The sequence below is a fragment of the Vanrija albida genome, assembly GCF_041260175.1.
Source record: "Vanrija albida strain AlHP1 chromosome Unknown contig_3, whole genome shotgun sequence".
Lineage (NCBI taxonomy): Eukaryota > Fungi > Basidiomycota > Tremellomycetes > Trichosporonales > Trichosporonaceae > Vanrija > Vanrija albida.
This window is the reverse complement of record NW_027191422.1, coordinates 838,058-857,678: the sequence shown is the minus strand read 5'-3', so window position 1 is coordinate 857,678 and position 19,621 is coordinate 838,058. Positions and strand designations below refer to the sequence as shown.

At 60.9% G+C, this 19,621-nt stretch overlaps 7 protein-coding genes across 7 annotated transcripts; 2 read left to right on the top strand and 5 right to left on the bottom strand.

The window, feature by feature from the left end:
- Nucleotides 1-159: 159 nt before the first annotated feature.
- Q8F55_003645 (uncharacterized protein) lies at nucleotides 160-2,145 on the bottom strand (the record flags this gene model as incomplete). The annotated part of the gene is made up of 1 exon (XM_069352175.1): nucleotides 160-2,145. One exon carries the CDS (start codon nucleotides 2,143-2,145, stop codon nucleotides 160-162), a length of 1,986 nt encoding a protein of 661 aa, XP_069209593.1.
- A 266-nt stretch (nucleotides 2,146-2,411) lies between these two features.
- CSF1 (Macrophage colony-stimulating factor 1 receptor) lies at nucleotides 2,412-12,539 on the bottom strand (the record flags this gene model as incomplete). Its single annotated transcript, XM_069352174.1, has 11 exons — nucleotides 2,412-2,670; nucleotides 2,717-3,153; nucleotides 3,191-8,344; nucleotides 8,383-9,245; nucleotides 9,347-9,818; nucleotides 9,854-10,305; nucleotides 10,362-10,635; nucleotides 10,670-11,039; nucleotides 11,080-11,836; nucleotides 11,886-12,176; nucleotides 12,215-12,539. The coding sequence occupies 11 exons, from the start codon at nucleotides 12,537-12,539 to the stop codon at nucleotides 2,412-2,414; spliced, it is 9,654 nt and encodes a 3,217-aa protein (XP_069209592.1).
- A 492-nt stretch (nucleotides 12,540-13,031) lies between these two features.
- On the bottom strand, nucleotides 13,032-14,247 carry SVP26 (erv26 superfamily protein; the record flags this gene model as incomplete). The annotated part of the gene is made up of 4 exons (XM_069352173.1): nucleotides 13,032-13,552; nucleotides 13,589-13,973; nucleotides 14,013-14,092; nucleotides 14,175-14,247. 4 exons carry the CDS (start codon nucleotides 14,245-14,247, stop codon nucleotides 13,032-13,034), a joined length of 1,059 nt encoding a protein of 352 aa, XP_069209591.1.
- Nucleotides 14,248-14,709: 462 nt separating this feature from the next.
- On the top strand, nucleotides 14,710-15,649 carry Q8F55_003642 (uncharacterized protein; the record flags this gene model as incomplete). The annotated part of the gene is made up of 6 exons (XM_069352172.1): nucleotides 14,710-14,725; nucleotides 14,792-14,811; nucleotides 14,850-14,927; nucleotides 14,987-15,202; nucleotides 15,321-15,593; nucleotides 15,638-15,649. 6 exons carry the CDS (start codon nucleotides 14,710-14,712, stop codon nucleotides 15,647-15,649), a joined length of 615 nt encoding a protein of 204 aa, XP_069209590.1.
- Nucleotides 15,650-15,760: 111 nt separating this feature from the next.
- On the bottom strand, nucleotides 15,761-16,320 carry Q8F55_003641 (uncharacterized protein; the record flags this gene model as incomplete). Its single annotated transcript, XM_069352171.1, has 2 exons — nucleotides 15,761-16,207; nucleotides 16,255-16,320. The coding sequence occupies 2 exons, from the start codon at nucleotides 16,318-16,320 to the stop codon at nucleotides 15,761-15,763; spliced, it is 513 nt and encodes a 170-aa protein (XP_069209589.1).
- A 630-nt stretch (nucleotides 16,321-16,950) lies between these two features.
- Nucleotides 16,951-18,165, bottom strand: Q8F55_003640 (uncharacterized protein; the record flags this gene model as incomplete). The annotated part of the gene is made up of 1 exon (XM_069352170.1): nucleotides 16,951-18,165. The coding sequence occupies one exon, from the start codon at nucleotides 18,163-18,165 to the stop codon at nucleotides 16,951-16,953; it is 1,215 nt and encodes a 404-aa protein (XP_069209588.1).
- Nucleotides 18,166-18,555: 390 nt separating this feature from the next.
- On the top strand, nucleotides 18,556-19,498 carry OST2 (oligosaccharyltransferase complex subunit epsilon; the record flags this gene model as incomplete). The annotated part of the gene is made up of 3 exons (XM_069352169.1): nucleotides 18,556-18,749; nucleotides 18,902-19,000; nucleotides 19,432-19,498. The coding sequence occupies 3 exons, from the start codon at nucleotides 18,556-18,558 to the stop codon at nucleotides 19,496-19,498; spliced, it is 360 nt and encodes a 119-aa protein (XP_069209587.1).
- Between the last annotated feature and the right edge of the window lie 123 nt (nucleotides 19,499-19,621).

Genomic DNA, 19,621 nt, shown 5'->3' with positions numbered 1-19,621 from the left:
CAGATGCCGCAGTAGTGGCCAAGACATTGGTGCCCCATGAACCAGGCACAATTACCAGACGAGACGGACCTGGCCGATGACGACCTCTTCGTGCCACGGCAATCCATGTGTATGCGTGTATCCATCTGTATAGCTATATCGCCTCTATCAACAGCGGCGCTAACCGAACCACTTCTTGAGCTTGCTACCGAGGCCATGGTGACCACCCTGGCCACCTTGCCCCCCTTGCCCCCCGTACTGCGGAGGCGGCGGCGCCTGCCAAGGTTGTTGCTGCTGCTGCCCTTGCTGCTGCCACTGCTGCTGCTGTTGTCCCTGCCACTGCTGCTGCTCCCCGCCCTGCCCCGGCGGCGGTGCGATCTGCTCGTACTCGAACCCGACGCCCTGGATCCAATCCGCGACGTTGCCAAACACGCCGCTGAGGCGGTATCCAGACGGCACGCGCGACTCGCCGGGCCCGCCGCCGGTCGAGTTGCCAAACCACGGCGAGGTTCGCTGCGTCGTGACAAACTGAATGCCGTCCATCCACGCGCCGTGCCGCAGGTTGAAGCCGATGACCTGCTCTCCGGGGTTGAGGTCGAACGTGCTTGGCCGGCCACCGCGCTTGCCAAACAGGTTGCCCGGCTGGAATTCGATGCCGTCGAGCGCGGACCCGTGGTGCACTGTGATCCGCTGGATGTTGGGCGGGACGGGCACGTCCCAGCGCTGGCCGTTCTCGCTGCCGAACACGGGACTGCGGAGCTGGCCGGGGCGGGACGGGAACACGCTGCCGACCTTGAAGTCGTCGAGCTTGCCCCCATCGCTCGTGAGCACGGTGATGCGATCCGTGTTGCCGAGCGTGTTGCGCGGCACGCCATAGTTTTGCGCGTTGCGGCCCAGCAGGTCGACGTACGGCTCGGCCGTCTCCTTGCCCGGCGCGCGGTACTCGATGGCGAGGATCGCCGAGCCGGGCGTGTAAATATCCAGGCTGTTGATCGACGCGGTCACAAGGATCGGGCCCTTGGGTGTCTCGATGCCCCGTGGCGGGTCCCACGGGACGCCGAACGACGGGTGCGCGACAAAGCGCAGCGTATCCAGCCGGTGCCAGTTACACTCGTCCCGGTCGTCGGGGTCGACAGCCACAAAGCTCTTGTGCAGGCGCACATAGTCGCGCAGCATGACCCCGCTCGTCTGGTGGGGGCACGAGAGCAGATGCCCGACCTCGTGCATCATGGCGCCGATGCCGACATTCGCCGCCATGCCGTACGTCTTGCCCTCGCAGTCAATGCCGACGTACCGCGTGTCGACAGGCCGCGTGTCCATGAAGGCCGGCACCACCTCCTCAATGCACGACGGCCACGAGAACGTCGTGTGGCTCCCGAAGATGGCCAGCGGGCGGTCGCCGCACGCACCGAGCGCTGCATGCCCGACGATGAGCCCGCCGGCCTTGTGGTCGACCGTCGAGTCGAGAATCAGCGCCGCGACCTGGAGGCCCTTGCCGCGGCCGCGGAACTCGGGCGCCTCGTCGACGGCGTTGCGCGCAATCTCAAACAGGCCGGGGCCACTCTGCTTGCCGTGCTTGTTCTGCTGGGCGCGGTTCGTATCCCTGATCTCGGCGACGCTGTACTTGCTGCGCACGAGCGTGATCTTGGCAACCCGGCCCCGGCCGCCGCTGCGGGTGCGTGTGTCCTCGCCGTCTTCTTCTTCAAACTGAAACACGCGCGGCCCGAATCCCTGCTTCATCATCTGGTGCTCGGTGTACGCTTGCCACAGGTACGCTGCCATGCGGAGGCGGCGGACCGCGCCGTCGAGGTTGGTCGGCTGCACGTCGTCGTAGCGCAGCTGCGAGTCGCGTCCGGCGATGATGACGAGCGAGATGGGCTGGTTGGCCGGTTGCGGGTCGTACGACACGGGGAAGGGGATGCTCTCGTCGCCGGGTCCGATGATGGTGAGTGCATTGCTGCCCGGGTTGAGCGGCGCAAGCGCCTTGAAGCGGCCAGACGAGTGGACGGGAAACGACTGCGGCGGGTGGAACGGCGACGCGACCGTCACGTAGCTGCCGTGCGGGGGCGCAGGCCGCACCTCACCGATAATGAGGGCGAGGTGCGAGTGGAGCGTCGAGTTTGGAGGGGGTGAGTGCACCAGGATGGAGCCTGGTGTCGGTGCCATGGCGGTGGGTGATGAAAGAGGAGTCGATCGAGTTGTTGATGCCAGCCAAGTGTTTAAAGCGGTGAGCTGCGCTTATGACGTATGGCGTGGCAGGCATAATAACAGCCGGCAAGCTGGCGAGCTCTGTCTTGAAACACGAGCCGCGAGTCGATGGATTGACAAGGTGATGATGCATACACAGGTCGGAACAGATACTATGGGTAATGCGCAACATGCTAGGTATGATGATAGTGAATTACAAAGTAAGAAGAAGCCCAGAGCGCCTTCTATGCGGCTGGTTTCGTGGCGTCGTCTTTGGGTGGTGCAACAACAGACGATGTGACTGCCAAGTCTGGAACCGCAGCAGTATGCGCATCTTGAGGCTGCTTGAGCGGCTCATTACTGGGAACTGATGCAGGCGCTGAATCCTCAGAGGCGTTCGTCTCCGTGGGCAGAGGCTTGACCTCCTGCACGGGTGATGGGCTCTTTAGAGCGGGGTCGTCGTCGTGCATCTGGGGAAGCTGACGCTCGTAGAGCTTGAGGAGCCTAAGGAGCATTAGCTGTGATCACCACCGCGCCGACTTTCACTCACAGGTCCATGCCGTCCTCCAGCGGCAAGGTGACAAAGCGGTGCGAGTAGGATGGGAGTTCGCCAACGGCCGCCTTGATACGAGGCACAAGCATCGCCGCGTCTCCAGTGGTTTCGCCGAGTGCGCGAAGCTTGGGAACGGGATTGTTCCACGGACCTGTGCCGCGGCGGTGGTACGAAAGCGGTGGGCCCTTGTCGGCCCGTTCTTCCTCTTCGCCTCCCTTGCGTCTGGACTTGGGCACACCGGCAAGGCCACGTCGACGGTCACGGTTCAGTTGCTGCTCCTCGATGCCCGCGAGAAGCTTGCGGAACGATCGGATGGCGGCGTCGAAGAAGTTAGGAAGGACCTTGATGTCGCCGTCGGTCTCTCCCCATACGAGGTCAAAGTCGTAGTCGAGAACTGGTGGCTCCTTCGCCTCGGTCGAGTTCATCTTGAGGGTCTGAAAGGTCAGCTTGGCTCCTTGCCGCAGCACTTACCATGCGGGGGAGGACCACGACGTCACGGTGGCCATTCTTGACGGACGCCTCGATAAGCTTCGACGCCGAGATATCATGCGTCTCCGCCTTGGTTGCGCGCCGACCGTCGCTACTCTGCCAAGCGACAGAAGACACGAAGAGCTCCAATTCACGCTGGGGCATGCCGCCGCGACTTTCTTGGCGCTTGAGATCGGCCGCAATGTTGCCGATAACGAAACGATACCAGTCGGCCACAGTCCCGTCATCATAGTCATCGCTGAAGATTCCAACATCGATTCCTGCCAGCTCGAAACGCATGGTCTGGGCTGTCTTGACGTGCGACGGTGTCGTGGAGTTGGCTCCTGCACGAGGTACTGTTGACAGCACCACTGTCGTCATCGGCGTGCGGTCCTGCGCGCTGCGCTTCTGCTGCTGCTTGAAGACCTTTGAGCGGTGCGAAGCGATCCGGTTCTGCGATTCGAGCAGCTCGAAGATCGAGTAGAAGTGGCCCAGTAGGCGTGGAATAGCAGGGAATCGCAGGACGCCGTGGAACTTTCCAGCTTTGACAATAAAGTCGAGAAAGACGTGGCCGGTCGGGGTGCGGGCGTACTCGCGCCAGTCATCGGCCAGGGTGACCTTGGACGGTTCGAGTTGGAAGCGAACAATGTTCATGTCGCCGATGAACAAGTTGCCGTGCAGGTCACCGCCTTCAATTGCCATCTGCAACACAGCCGGGTTGGTTGCGTCGGTAGCACGGGACGAGCGGCGAGTCGTGTGGAACTTGAGGCTCTCGGACCGAATGTCCCCCGACATGTCGCCAGTCGCCGTGATCTGAGTAATGCCAATGCTCAGGTCCACCTCAGTCTGCTCTCCGTTAGACACGGTGCGGATGACAATGGGAGTCATCTCCAACCGCGCCTGAGAGACGGAGACATTGGCATCGAAGTCGATGCTCCTGAATCGGACAATGGCGGCCATAGCAAGCTTGGGTCCAGTGACGGGGACCGGGGCCGCGGCGGGCTGGGCCGCAGACGCGTCGGAGAGTAGCACTTCGAGATCTGGTGCGTTGTCCACCCAGACCGCCATGAAGATGAGCCAAGCACTGTAGGCGTCGAGGCGGAACTTGACAGACACCTGGGTGTCCACGACAACGGAAAGGCCTCGCTGCTTCTTGTCGGCGTTGCAGAGGGCAAAGGAGAACGCCATGTCCTTGGCTCCCGCCTCAACGCACCCGCGTCCTTCCTCGGCAAATTCGTGACTCAGGAGCGCCGTCACGCCGGATACAGAGCCAGCGAATGTGGTTGTGTCCTTGCCTCCGATCAGTGTCGATACCAAGAAGCCACCACTCTCCCACTTGAGGTCCAGGTAGGCGTTCGAATCTGGCGCACACGACAACCGGAGCTCAGACCGATCAATGCGAAGAGTGATACGCAAACGGAGCTTGCCGGAAGCCTTGGGAGCCGGAATCACCGGCTGATCAAGAACGCGCTCGGCAAAGGAGATGAGCGGGGATTCGGGCGGCTTCGGCGAGTCGACAGGCAGAGCCCCGGCAACCCGCTCCTTCGACCGCTTCTCGACGCGGCGAACAAGCTCCACGAAGAACGGCAAGATTGTTGGGCGCAGCACATTCTGGCTTTCGTGCACGGCCAAGTTGACGAGCAGTGTACCGATTTGTTCGTTAGGCTTCTCGGAGGGTCCCGTGTAGTCGACCCAGACCGACACCGTGGGGAGAGTAAATGTGTCTTGATGGTACTTTGCACGAGCACCAGAACGTTGTGGGTCCGGCTTGGCATCTCCGCTGGGTGGACAGTAGAGCTCGACAAGACCACTGTCGAAGCGGAACGACATACGGACATTGCCCCGTTGTTTCGGTCTGACAGTCTCTTGAGCCGCCTCCTCGTATTTGACTGCAAGGGAATCGCTCCGCTCGTTTCGGGCAAGTTGACTCAGATAGTCCTGCTCCAGAACGGACAAGTGCTCCTTGCCGCGCTCGTACAGGTCCGTAAGACGCCCAATCCCGTCGGCGATCTCAGGAGTCAGACTCAGGTTGAAGTCGGTAGCGGAGCAGTGAGCCATGACGCTCCAGGAGTCGGGTGTCGTCGTGAGCTGCGCCTCGCTCTCAATGTTGGGGAGCGCCATGCGGTTTGACGAGGTGTGGAAATCGCCCGAGTAGTGCTCCTTCAAGTTGGAGTCGAATTTGTCAACAAACTGAAGAAGCGACTGCTGGATCTTGAACCGGGCGGTATCCGTCTTGCTAGTCGTGAGGCTGATGACCCGAATGGTGAATAGGAGAGCTGGCCCCGCTCCACTGGCGAGCTGTCGGACATCGAGGCTGGCGCCTTCGTCTAGAGGAATCGCCATACCAAAGCCATGGACTTGCACTTCGAGAAGTCGGGCCGCGAACCAGGATTCCAGGCCACTGTCGGCGGCAGAGGCTGCAGCTTCGTTGGCGTCGCTACTGCCATTGTCGGCAGCAGAGCCGGTACCACCTTCAAGCGTCCTGAGAACCTTGGAAGTTTGCTCCTTGACCTCCGCAACCTCGGCGCTGTGGACGTTGTTGAGCACTGAGATGTCGGTCATCCAGCTGTGAACCAAGCCTGAGATCTCGCTCAATGCCGCGACGTGCATGACGGTATGCACATGGCTGAGCTTGACAGTGAGCTTGGATGGAGCCTTGTCTGTGCCGGGAGTCTCTTCGGCTTTAACGTCAAAGGTCATAGAAACAGAGCGAGGGCCACGCAGTGGAGCAGTCGTATGCAGCATCGCATCTTCCACGTGACGCCCCACAGACAGGCCGACGTGCTCTGCTTTCGCGAACCACTGGAGCGACTTGGTGTCCACGTTTGAGGCAGAGGCCTTCAGCTGAAGGGCCTCAAACATGAGGGTCGAGGGCACATCGTCTGCACGGAGGCCGACACGCACACCATCAATGCCGGCTTCGATACGGAAGACTAGAGGGTAGTCGTCCGTCTTCTTGGGCTTCGGAGAGCTGTCGACCGGTCGCTGGCCCCGGTACTCGCGGATGACCTCAGCCAGGTCGTTACCCAGCTTTTGATGGAGCGACAGGAGGCGATCAAGCACCGTCGGTTTAACTACGCCGGTGAACATGCCCAAGCTGACCATGGCATTTAGGTGCGGGCGCTTGTTGATCTTGCGATAACTGCCAGTAGAGTTGATAGACGGGAGCCTGATGACGGACGACTGGTTGTTCTTCTGCCGTTTCGCGGTCGTGTATGCGCCAACAGTTTGGGGATCAACACGAAGACCGTACTGGAGGTCGTCAAGCGTCCCTTGGCGGTACAAGTAGATGTTCCCGAGGTCCCACCCAAGCCATAATCCCTTGGCCGCTCGAACTTGGATGTTTGCCTGCTTGACCTTGAGGTCCACGGTCAGTGGCGGTTTTGCGAGCGCCGTCTCCGGCTCCAGAGCTAGCGGAGGTGCTTTTGGTGATTCGGACGCTCCTTGTCGCCCGATAACGGCCTGAGCCTGCGCCAAGAGGGGCTCGTACATTGGGTAGTGGGTGTTCTTCCATTCTTGGCCAAAGGCGTAGAAAGACTTGAGTTGCGGCCGTGAGTCAAAATCGAAGGACTCGACGCCGAAGACGAGGTTGTTGGCTGCGGTGTTTTCATCGGCGCTGTTGATCAACGAGCCGCTGCGCATGTGAGCGCCTCGGATCGCTCCGACGACAAAGGCGCGATCGAGTGAGGTATCGGCCGTCTCCGTGCCGCTGGCAGCCTCGCGGAGAGTGACCTGGGCAAGCGTGCAGTTCACCGTGGAGTCGACACGCTCCAGCCTGTGACGACCTGTCTTCGAGTTGGGGCTCGTGAGGTCGCTGCGTTCTGTCTTGACAGACCCGCGAGCTTGCTCCAGCGAGATATCCATTCGGACACCGCCAGCAGTGACAGCCGCTCCAACTTGCGCCAGTTGAACATCGATGGCCACTGCGGATGCGTGGTCCAGGTCCTTCACCACACGATTGTCTCGGATCTCCGTTCGGTGCGTATCGATGTGCGTTAGAATGGCCTGACACGTCGGGATGAAGCTGTTCTGAATATCCAGTGAGACGCGACTGACGGAGACTGTTGTGCGAAGATCCGTTGACGGAACGTGGTCGTCCCAGGTGATCTGCTTCTCGACGCCGACGCTGGCGGTATCCACGAGAAGCACGCTCGGTGCGATGACCCCGGTCTGGAGCAGGCGGCCATAGTTGCGGATATCGACAGATTGCAGGAGGAAGAATGTGCCGAGGCGGGAGTTGACTCGAGGAATAGCCAAAGGCGCGGCAGCTCGGAGGTCCTCGCCAAACGCCTTGCGCATGAATGGTTGGTTCACGACAACGTCCTCGCTCACGCCACCCATCATATCGTAACGTGTCAATTCGTTGACAACGGAGGTGGCCATGTCTGGGCGAGTAGGTCGAGGTTCCCGCAGTGGGAGGCGGATACCACGGGCAGCCATCGACTGCATCCAGTGGCGGAAGCGTTGAAGGGTCATCCAGCCCAGGTCCAGTCGGATGTTGCGTTGGTCGGTGACATGGAGCCCGTACGCCGTTTCGTACATGAATGAAGGCAAGGTTGCTGCGCAGCCTGTCTCCTCGGCGCCGCGCATGATGTCGTAGATCAAATCCGCATAGGTGTACAGCCGGGCCTTCGGTGGCTTTTCGTCAAGCACATGCCGCCACTGGTCAACCATGTGCGAAGTGATCGCAACTCCTTGTGGGGTGCCCCGGATCTTGAAGTCTTTGACTTTTGCCTGGACCAGTTTAGAGCTGGGTGATTGGCCGTATGTCACGTCGAGGCCCTCCAACGAGTAGTGGACGAAGGGGAGCAGCTTGGAGTCGGATTTGAGCTCCAGATGTGGCACGTCCAGGAGCGAGAGCGTGGGGGATACGGCATGGCTTGTCGTCGTGAGCTGGATCGACCCCAGGTCCACATTGACGTCGACGGCAGAGTCTGACGAGTCTGGGACTGGGGTTTTGGTGATCCGGCAGCGTGCTCCGACTAGCGTGCTTCGGACGACGGTTTCTGGGCGAGTGAAGGGTCCGACCAAAAGGCGGGCGCAGACGGCTGGAAGGTTGACGTCGTAGAGGGTTGAGCCACGGACACTATTGTCCTCCTGCACCTTTGAAACGTGGCTTCTGAGGAGCTCGTCAAGAAGCTGGGCAGGCCTCGCTTGCTACATTGTCAGAATTTGGCAGCGCTGTAGGAACTCACGACAGAGCCCAGACCATGACCAACACTAAGGAGCGCGGTGACAGTGTCCGGGTTGATCTCAACCGACACAGCGCTGAGAGTGAACCTGAAAATACCGCCGTCGGTGATGGTGAGTGAGGTGGGGGGCTCATGGGTCTCGTCTGGTGAAGTTGGTGGCGGGGCGTCCTCGAACATGCGGTGTGCACGTCGCTGAATTCTGTGGAAGTTGCGGAGGTACGTTTCCAGCGCTGTGGGCATGTCGAGGTCCACCGCCGGTGTTAGGGCGTCCGAGGTTGAGGCCGATGAGACTGACGACACGCTATCCGACTCGTCACCAAAAGACGACCGCTCTATCTGTCGGTCCCCCGGGCGGATAGATGTAGCGACAGACAACGTCCGCTTTCGCCGAGCCAACTTGGTGCGAATGACACTCCCCGTGTCGGTACTGGTGCCGTCACTCGTCCCCTGCGACGACGAGTCGTAGTAATCGTCTTCCTTAAAGCCAGCGTTTCCGTCTGATTGATGCTCGTCCCAATCAACATCCTTGATGCGGGGGCATGGGGCGTATACGCCGTGGATGTGGCGGCCCAGAGCGTGGTCATCCGGGGCGTTGTAAAGGTATGGGATGCGCCGAGTGGGCTCATCCTGCTCACGGAGGAAGTCTTGCTGTGCCTGCGCACTCTCTTGCCACCCCTTGGGCACGCGATAGATGTCGATGGACAGGCCCGTCGACAATGATCCCACTGGCTCCCAGTGACGATGGTGCTCGCGCTTCCGAACCACAAAGGCTTTGATGGAGGGAATGCCCATCCCCGTCAAACCTCTGCACGTCTTGGAAGCCATGCTGCTGGTGTCGAGGAACAGGCCCTCGGGCAGCTCGATCGCTACACCGGTTGAGCCCGTTGATAGCACTACGCTGACTTGTCGTGTGTTGATTTTGACAAAGGTGGCTGTGGGTGAGCGGGGATGCGAGTAGTAGACTTACCATCCGGCGGGGTCGTGGAAAGGTAGATTGACGTCGGGGCATTATCGTGGTCGGTGAAGTTGTAGCCCACGGAAGATCCTACTGCAGCCAGAGTCTCTTTGAACTCTGGGGACAGAAAGGCGGCCACGCGATCGAACGCAAGGTCCCACATGCAGACGTATGTGGTGCCCTTTGGTGGTGGTCCAAAGAGGCGGTTCGCCTTGATTGCAATTCCCTCGACAAACACGACGTCTTCCGTTGTCGCAAGAGGAGCCTTGGCTGCTGCAGATGCCGCATCCAAGTCGTCGCAAGCCACGCAGTAGGTTGGGGCCGCGTCCATCGCCATGTCCATCTGGTACTCGTTGTTCTTGAGATCCAGTTGCAGCTCTGGGACAGGGATCGCGACGCCTTTCTTGGCGCTGTAGATCTCGTCCGACATGAGAATCAATGAGTCCCGAATGTTCAAAGTCATGTGCACAGCAAAGGGATCGGACTGGAAGGTTAGCTGTGTTCAGAGCTTGGGCTCACTCTTCCTGGCCGGTACTTTTGCACGACTGGGTCGCCGACAGAATCCGGGCTGTGATCGAACCGCTCGAGGTACTCCTGCATTGTGGCAAACTGGGTAAAGTTGCCAAAGTAGTTGTCCTTGACGCTGAACATGCGGCGAACTGCCCAGCCCATCGCGGTGAACACGACGCGTTCGGCATCAATGTGAAGCTTAAGAGTCTCTTGGTGATCAGGCTTGACAGACGAGTAGTAGCGATACGAGCCGCTGACGTCGATGCGCCCGATCTTTCCAACAGGGATAGAGTCTCCGCCGGTACCAAATGAGCGATGAGTGTCCCACACAGGGAGTGTGATACCGACGTCGGCATCGTGTGCGTTGATTGTGAAGGGGACGATGGAGAACTCTGGTCTGTAGCGCGTCGTCGACACGGCGACGAAGGTGTCCAGCCGCGGGCCATCGATGTTGACAAACGCTGGGTCGTCAGCGGATGAAGGTGGAGGAGGAGGGAGGCGGAGGGAGGGGTCTCACCATTCCTGTCTCTTGACCGAGGATTGTCCACAATATTGAAGTCATTGACGTAGAGATGAAGGTGATACTTGATGAGCGAGAGACGGAAGCTGTAGTGCATGGGGACGAAATGGTGGAAGTCACCGGTGCCACCAGAGCTCCAGTCCTTGGACAGGTCCGAGATGAGTGTGATGTGCTCTCTGAGAAGGACAATCTCGGGAGAGTCGAGCGTCACGTCGATGCCCCAGTTGCGTTGTGCATTCCACACCAGCGGCGTGGGCATAGTCATGGACACCTACAGTCAGCGGCATCCCGAGAAAATTACCGACCTTGCACGACTTGGCCATCACGAAGTTTACCAAGTTGACGCTTGATGCGACTTCAAGAGTGTCCAGGTGCAGGAGAACCATCGACTCGTAGCCCTGTGCAGTTGGCCACTGCGACTGGGTGTACGTGACCGACGAGTTCGGCCCAACATTGACATCGAGCCAGCCGTAACGACGCTCAGCGTTAGTTTTGGCGCCCTGGAAGAGCCAGTCTTTGGACGGCTCTCGCGTAGGGATTCGTAGCGTCGTCCTATCGTCGATATTGACGTTGATCACAAGCTGCGAGTGCACGCGGTCGTCACCAGGCTTCAGCTTGGCCCGCGGTGTCGAGTCGAAGAAGATGGAAGGGTTGAACGCCTTCTGAAGTGCATCACTGCGAGTTGTCAGATGCAATCCCCTCAACCTGAACTCACCGCTGGCGGTCCGTCCATGGACCATAGTTGACCAAGCCTCCGTGGAGCACAACGTCAATGCCGTACTCTGGTGCCACCTCGACGTTGCCGATCTCATCGTTCGGGTCCACGAAGCGTGGGTCTGCGACCTCTGGAACCTTTCCTGGGGTGTCGGAGAAGTACGTGACGTCGAGCTGCTGGGTATGCAACACCTGGGTGACCTTGGCGTACTGTCTATCCTCCTGGTGCTTCTTGGCCTTGTCCTCTTCGTCCGGTAACCTGTACCGCGCCAGGCCCTTCCACACGCGATCGGGCGGTATCCCCGCTATTGTCTGCGCCGAGAGCTTGGGGTCGAAGAGGGATGGGAACTTCTTGGCGAGCTTATGGAACCCAGAAAAGGACGAGATAATCGATGGTGGCTCCTGCGCAACGTCGGGCTCGTCCTTGAGGGCTTCGTCATACACGCGTTTCCCGTGCGATAGCAGGGGACCGGTGTAGTCGACATTGGTGCGCATGAGGATGTGGACTTCAGACATGCTCAAGTGTGTGCTGATCTTGTGCAGATCCAGGGGGTTGCGCGAGTCGGTCACTTCCACCACGCCATTTGCGCGCTTAAAGTCGGCAATGAAGACCATGGGTGTGGCGTCGCTGCCGAGTACGATGGAGCCTTGCTGGATGTGGAGCTCGACGGGCAAGATCTCATGGAGCCAGCTAACCCCTGACGTCTCGACGATCTCAATGCCGCTGTTGCGGCTCTGCATTCTTCGAGACGTATGACCTGGGAGAGATCAGCATTCCGGAGTCACCAGAGTGTGTTGGCGCCTCACCGTCCCCTTCCACATGGTCCTCGCCTGGAGTGAATAGCTTGTCCTGCTCCTCCGAGTCGCGCGGTGATGTCGGCTTCTGCGGCTTGCGCTGGCGCACATTGACACGCGAAGAGCTCTCCGTCTGCGTGGTGTGCGCGCTGTCGGTGAAGCTCTGGCTTGCGCCATCGGCCTCTGCTTCCTGCTGCTCGTGCTTCTTCATGCGCTCGACGATCGCGTCGTACGCTGGCGTCCTATTGTACAAGAACATCTCGACGCCTTCGGCTGTGACCGATATCCGACATGGCAGGCGGGCTGAAGAATGTCAGCGCGTGCGCCTCAACTTGACGAACACTTCTTGGTGTTGGACGATCCCGTCTCGCCCTCTTGCCGAACGCGAAACTTCCAGTACCGGAAGGTGATGTTGCCGTGCAGTGCACGAAATGACATGTTGCTCGAGTGGTACTCGACATCGCGGAAGGAGATGCGACCAGCGAGCGGCGATATTTGGAACGAGCCGATAAAGATGTACGTGTTGGTCTTGCGCATGAAGGCCAAGCGGATGAGGAAGGCGATAAGCGCGCCGAAGAGTCGGTTCCAGTAGAAGAGAAAGGCCGACGTGACAATGACCACGACGACGAGCTCTGCGAGGAAGAGCCAGTTTACCGGGGACGCCATGGCCACGGTCGACGCGGTGCGTCAGGGGCCCGGCGATGAGGAGGGCAAGTGCTGTGGAGTGGTGTCGAGGGTCGTGGAGGAGGAGGGGGGAGGCTAGACGCTCCTTTCCCGTGACTGGTACAGGACGGGGGACTATCTTTGTCGTGCTTTGTCGCGCTGGGTCTCAAGTGGGAGTGGAATGGTGAAAGAGAAGGACGACGTTAGTGGTCTCGAACCACGAACGACGCTCCCCACCGACCAACTCCCCTTGGCGTCCGTCCATTGCCCGGAACCAAAGAAGCCGCGCCATCCATTGCAATCCGACGCGTGACGGCACTACACAAACAATAACAAGGCCGGTCAACGGCCTTGGGTCAGACAGACTATTGTCTCATGCAAGATGCATACAGTGTGCAGTGTGCAGTGAGCAGTGTGCAGTGTGCGTGTACGTGTGCGTGTGCGTGCAATCGCCCAAGCAAGCCGACAGGGACTGATAATGCATGGTGATCAGCCCTAATCCGCTTTGCTCTTGGGGCCTTCTGACAACGTCTCAACAACCGGCATCGTCCGACTCCGTGCAGGCGACCTCCGCCCAGTAGGGCCTCCAACCGTCGGCTTGGCCGAGGGAATAATCGACGCGTCTTCAACATCGCTAGAGATGCTCGAGCGCGACTTTGGAGGCTCAGACGGAACGCGTCTTGGAGGTGGGGGCGTTTGGCCACGCAGAGTGAAGTCGGACACAGGAGCTGGTGGGTAGAATGCTGATGGCGAGGCCGAGGCGCTCGATGATTCGGCTCCCCAGGGGAAGTAGCTCGTGCTGCTGGCACTGGGAGGCGCAGGACTGTTCGCTCGCGGCGCAATAAGCCCTTCGGCGTCTCGGCTCCTGCGTCCAAGGTGAGGGATGAGGCTCACAATCGGCGTGAGAACCGATTTGACGAGCGACGCAGACGAGCGGGTTGGCCGTGAGGCCTTGACTGCGCCTGGAGACGAGATATCGATGGCGCCGCGAGCTGGGGACGGAGGCGCCGAGTTGTCTGTGGCGTCAGCGCCGACTGAAGACACCGACTTACCAAACGAAGGAATGACATTGTCGTTGGCGCTCAGACTCAGGAAGAGAAAGAGCGGGATGAACCACACGCAGACGGCAAAGAATACCGCCACGTCCAAGAAAGTTGGGGCGTCCTTGTGAGGTTGCGTGTTGGCCGAGTAGCGATACTTTGAGGCACGGTACTTCTTGGCCTCCTGGGCGACGCCAGCAAAGTGGAAGAACCACAGGAAGTGGTCGGCGACCACGAGGACGCACGAGAGGAGAAACACGGGCGACGTGAGGGAGATGAAAGGCCAACTTGAGGAAAAGTGCTGGCTGTAGACGACGTGGCACCCGATGGAGAAGAGGGTGGGGAGGAGGGGGAGACCATCGGTGATGTAGAGCAGTACGTGCAGAACAATGATGCCCTGGAGGAGTCAGCTGGGGCCCGCGGACTTGCTACTCACGTAGATTGCCCGAATACCGACGACCTTTGCTTGCCGCGAGTGCTCCTCGATGAGCTCTGCGAGCCAGAGCAGGCCGCTAGCTGCCGAGGACGTCAGCCACAGACGCCATGATTGATGGTCGGTGCTGAACGCGCCACCGGCCCACGAGAAGCAAGCACCTACCCAGGGATAAGGTCACAAACACGAATGCTGTTATCCCGCCCACATAAGACAGAGTGTGCAAGAGGGAGAACATGATGCGCGGGTTGTGCGCGCCACGTCGATGCCGGTGTGGTAAGATGTGAGTCGCGTGTCGGTCTATGCGGTATGAGATCGGGGCTGCGTAATGTGCGCTGCGCTGTTTTATGGCGGACCGGCCTGCCGTGCTGTGCAATGAAGAAGAGGCCGAGTAGAATAGACAGGAAGAGGAGCGACGAGTTGGACAGCGTCGCAGTGTTATGTGGACGAGATGACGATGGACGATCTTTTGCCAGCCATCCAGCCTGGCATCCATCCCACCCAGGGACGCGTCGAGGACCGCCCGCGAGCCAGCCAGCCTGGATGACGACGGAAGCAAATTTCAACGATGACGAAGTAAAGCGGGGCCGACGAGGGTTGAGACGTTCGTCGGCCGTGCTGGATGGCTTGGTGGGCGGCAATCGAGCCATATCACTGTCCTCTTCCTACTCCATCACTTGATTCACAAGACGCTCCAGACATGAGCAACCTCGAGAGTGAGTAGGCACACTGATAGGACCCTTGGTCGTCCCTTTCTCCGCCCACAAACTGACACCCCACAGAGGCTCTCTTCCAGCTCAAGGTGCGCACGAGACCCCCTCAACTCGACTGACCCACCAGTTCACGGCCAAGTCGCTGCAGCGGCAGGCCAAGAAGGCCAACAAGGACGAGACGGCCGAGAAGAACAAGCTCAAGGCGGTGGGTGATGGGCTCGGCTTGCAGTCTGCACCGCATCGCACAGTCGCTGACTCGTCCAGGCCCTCCAGAAGGGCAACACCGAAGGCGCCCGCATCTATGCCCAGAACGCAATCAGGAAGAAGACCGAGGGCCTCAACCTCCTCCGCTTGGCGTCGCGCATCGATGCAGTCGCGAGCCGCGTCGAGACGGCCGTCACGATGCGAACGGTGACGCAAAGCATGGGAAACGTGGTCAAGGGCATGGACAAGGCGATGGAGAGCATGAACCTTGAGAGGGTGAGTGGGAGTGGGGCGATGTCTGTCGGCTGTGAAGGGTCTCGGTGCCGACCCCATCGCCGAGAGGCCCCAGCTCGACTCTTGCCTCCCGCGCCGGCCTCGCTAACTAACCGCCCAGATATCCCTCGTGATGGACAAGTTCGAGTCGCAGTTCAACGACCTCGACGTACAGACGTCGTACATGGAGTCGACAATGTCCGACACGACAGCCCTCACGACACCGCAGGACCAGGTGGACAGCCTGATCAACCAGGTGGCCGACGAGGCCGGCCTCGAGATCCAGCACGGGCTGGTCGAGAACCAGGTGCCGACTGCGACCCCGGCGCAGGCGCAGACCGAGGCGCCGGTCGAGGAGGACAGCCGTCTGGCCGAGCGCCTCCGTGCTCTCCGTGTAAGTTGTGGTTGTAACTCGCAACGCAGCAACTGACGATCCAGCCCGCCGTCTAGCCCGCGTTGCCGCCTCGCCTCCGCTTCCGCCATACTCCCCGCCGTAATGTAGACTGGTCATGCTATTGTACGCCATACAGATGCAAAGAGTGTACCCGCAACAGTGCGCGCTCAGACCTGGCGCCTGCCCGAGCCGGCCTGGGTGTCCTTCATGGACCCGATCTTGTCGACGCTCGGCGCGCCCCAGACGAGGAGGTTGTCCTTTCCGTGCTCTACCCATCCGCGGTTCTTGAGCCAGTCGATCTCGCTGAGGCGCCGGGGGGAGAGGTACGAGAGGACGCTGGGCGCGGGGGCAGCGGGCGCGGGCGCGGCCTCGACCTCGACAGCGGCGAGCGGGGCGACGCCGGCCTTCTCGCGCGCCTCGTCCTCGATCGAGCGGATGGCGGCGCGCTCGGCCTCGGGGGGGAGGAGGTCGACGACGTCGGAAAAGTCGTCCTGCTTGACGGCGGAAATCGAGTAGGCGTACACGCCGACGATGAAGGCGACGATCGCGCCCCCGGTAAGCACGTTGCGGATGATGTATGGCCTGCGTGCGCGCCTGAGCGATGCGGACTCGTCCTAGGCGTGTCAGCTCGGCAAGGGGCCGCGGGGGGGGGGGGACGCACAAAGCCGTGGGGGTGGTACGACGCGTCGGCCTGCGCGCTCGTCGGCGCCTTGTACGGTGTTGGCATTGTGGGAGTGGGAGAGAGTGGGAGAGGACAGAGTCGACGACGACGCGATGACATCGGCACGGGCGGCAGGCATGCTGGGAAATCTCGGACGGGAGGGGCGGAGGTTGGCCGTAATTTTGCTCCCGCGGCGATCTGAACCGCGGGCGGCGGGTCAGTGTGTGTGCCGCGCAGAGGTTCATAAACGCTTCGAGGTGCTCTCTATCACTCCAGATAGCTGAGCGGGCCAGCTCGGCTATCTGATGAGAACTTGCGCGCTGTTGTTCGCCACGACATCGCAAGTTCGAATCCCGGAGGATCCATTGTGAGCGCCACTATTGATTCTCTATCCCTCTGGCCCCTCTTGTAGCGCCGCGAACTGCTCGCGGCTCTGCAAGAGATGGGGACAGTTGCCTCTCCACTAGCCTTGGTGTTAGCTAGTGGAGAGGTTAACTGTTTGCTATTCACTCTGGTTTTGGTGCTCGCATGCTCGCAACAGTTCATGTTCACCAGGTGGGACGACGGTGGACCGGCCGGCCGGTCCGGCTGTCCTCCCCTGCCACCACCACCACGCCACCACTCCTGCCACACACTGCATCCACTTCTGACTACACTACACGGTACAGCACTACAACTTGGCCCTGTGCCCCCCCACTACAGCTTGGCCTTTTGCTGCACCACAATGCCGGCAAACTCGCTCACGTCGCCCCACAGCAGGGCGGGCTTCTCGAGCGCAGCAAAGTGGCCGCCATCGGCGTGGCGGCGCGCAAACACGAGGTTGGTCCTTGCCTTGATCCACTCGATCGGGGTCGGGAAGATCTCGTTGATGAACTGCGAGTAGCCAAACGGCTTGTCGATGCGCTTCGGCGGCTGCGCGTTCGGGTCGAGGTCCTTGCCCGCGCCCGCCTTGTACTGCCACAGGCAGGTGGCGGCCGAGTTTGTAAACCAGTAGAGCGAGACCTCTGCCAGCGTCCAGTTGAGCGAGTCGGGAATGCCCGAGTCGTTGAGCTTCTCGCCGATCCACGCGAGCAGCGCGACTGGCGACGACTCGAGCACGGCGCCGATGGTCGCGGGCTTGGTCGCATGCTCCCAGAAGTAGCCCTGCCCCCAGCGCTCCCACTGCACCGCACGCTTCATGGCGCGCTTGTCGAGCTCGTCGAGGCCCTTGACGTCGAGCTTGGACGACGACCCGAGCAGCGGGAAAAAGTTGACGTGCACGCCGAGCACAGACTCGAACCGGCTGCTGTTGCGCGCGACGAACGAGCCAACGTCGCCGCCCTGCACAATGTAGCCGACGCCCTTGCCGTTCTCGCGGCCGAACCCGAGCCCGCGCATCATGGCGTCAAAGACACCCGCGTTGTCGAGCGAGGTGAAGGGAAAGTCGAGGGGCGGGGGGGACGAGAACCCGTAGCCGATGAGCGCGGGGACGACGATGTGGAACGGCAGCGTCTTGGGCGTGTACTTCTCCTTGAGGAGCTTGAGCATGGGCACGAACTCAAGCACGCTGCCGGGCCAGCCGTGGCAGAAGACGATGGGCACGGCGTCGGGCTTCTCGCTCCAGAGAGCGAGGTAGTGCACGCGGTACGTGTGGTTGCGGTGGTGCACCGTCGCCATGTATCCTGGGAACTGGGCAATCTCCTCCTCGACGTCGCGCCAGCGGAAGCTGTCGCGCCACTTGACAATGGCCTCGTCGAGGTAGCGGCGGCGCGCGCCGAGGTGTCCTGGCCCAGTCGAGTTGTCGTACGTCGTCGAGCGCGGCGCCTCGGCCGCGAGCCGCGCCTTGAGGTCGTCGATGCGGCTCTGTGGGATGTGCGGCACGAACGGCGACACGGGGATCGTCGGCGCAAAGGGGGGCAGGTTGAACGCCATGGCGGGGGTGTGGGGGTGGGGGAGGGGGGTGGGAGGAAGAGCTGTCGCCGCTAGCTAGCTCACCAACGTGTTATGTATCGTGGTACAAGAGTAGCCGAGACGGTTGGACCTTGGCACATCTCCACACGCAACTCGGCAACCGCCCGCGCCGCCAGTCCGGGGCCCGTTGTGCCATTGCCGCAGAGTCATCAATGTCCGTGCGGGCACGTGGCGAATTTATTGGGGCTGTTCCGTTAGCCACGTGGAATTACCTCCACGTCGTGTTGCGTCGTCGTCGCGACTGCGTCGCGCGCGTTGCAACTGAATCTGCGAGCAGCAACAATAGCAAGCAGCAAACTGCTCCGACACACTCTTGCATTCACACTCGCTTCATCCCCCACACCCACCACCATGTCGTCGGCAAAGTCCCAGTCGAACCAGCTCCAGACGTCGCTCCAGACCCTCGTCTCAAACTACAAGTCGAGCGTGCCCGCGCGCGTAAAGCTCATCGACGTCTTCCTCCTCTTCTTCATGGTCTCGGGCATCGCCCAGTTCGCCTACCGTCTGCTCATCACGAGCCACCCTTACAATGCTTTCGTCGGCGGGTGAGTACGGCGAGGGGAGGTGGTGGTGGCCTCGGCGGCGCGCTGTCGACGGCGGGACACACGTTGGACTGCCTTGGACGCGACCGCGCGTCTCTTCCCACCACCAGCTCCACCCGCCACGTCGTTGCGTCTCCACTCGCTCACACACACAGCTTTGGCTCCACTGTCGGACAGTTCTGTCTCCTCGCCGGACTGAGGGCACAGATTGCCCCAGGCCGCGACCAGGAGTTCAAGGAGGTTTCGCAGGAGCGGTGAGTGCTATTCCTGGCCGGGCGGTGGTGGCGCACGTTTCGGCGGTGTCGAGGAGGGCGGCGGCGGCACGATTGTCTCTGCCCTCTCCAGCTGCTTGGGCGTCCTTCCGCGCCGAAGGACGCGTCAAGCAGCTGTTGTGACTTTTGCGGTCTGGCTGAGGCGGGTTGATATGACGACATGCCGTCAGGGTGGTGGGTGGCTATGGCGGGTTGCTGCAATGTCCAGCGTTTCTTGCTCGAACATTGCAACGTCCGGTGGCGTCCGCACAGCGCTCTGGAGGCGGTGATGCGGTGGTGATGTCTTGAGCGGCGCGTCCGACGCACATTGGCTGTGACTGCGCGACACTGCCTGTGACTGCGCCTCGAGAGCAGCGGTGCCACATCCGTGTCTTCCTCTCTCTGCCCACAGAACCACCCACTAACATACCCAGCGCGTTTGCCGACTTTGCCGCCGCATCAGTCGCACTGCACCTCTTCGCGTTCAACTTCCTGGGTTAGAGGAAGGTGGGCCGACCGAAAAGAGCGCATGTTGCATAGTAGACCTTTCACACGCCCGTGTCCCCCGCACGTGGGCCACTGTGGCCCTTAGACCTTTGCCGGATGATACCCCGCCATTGCATG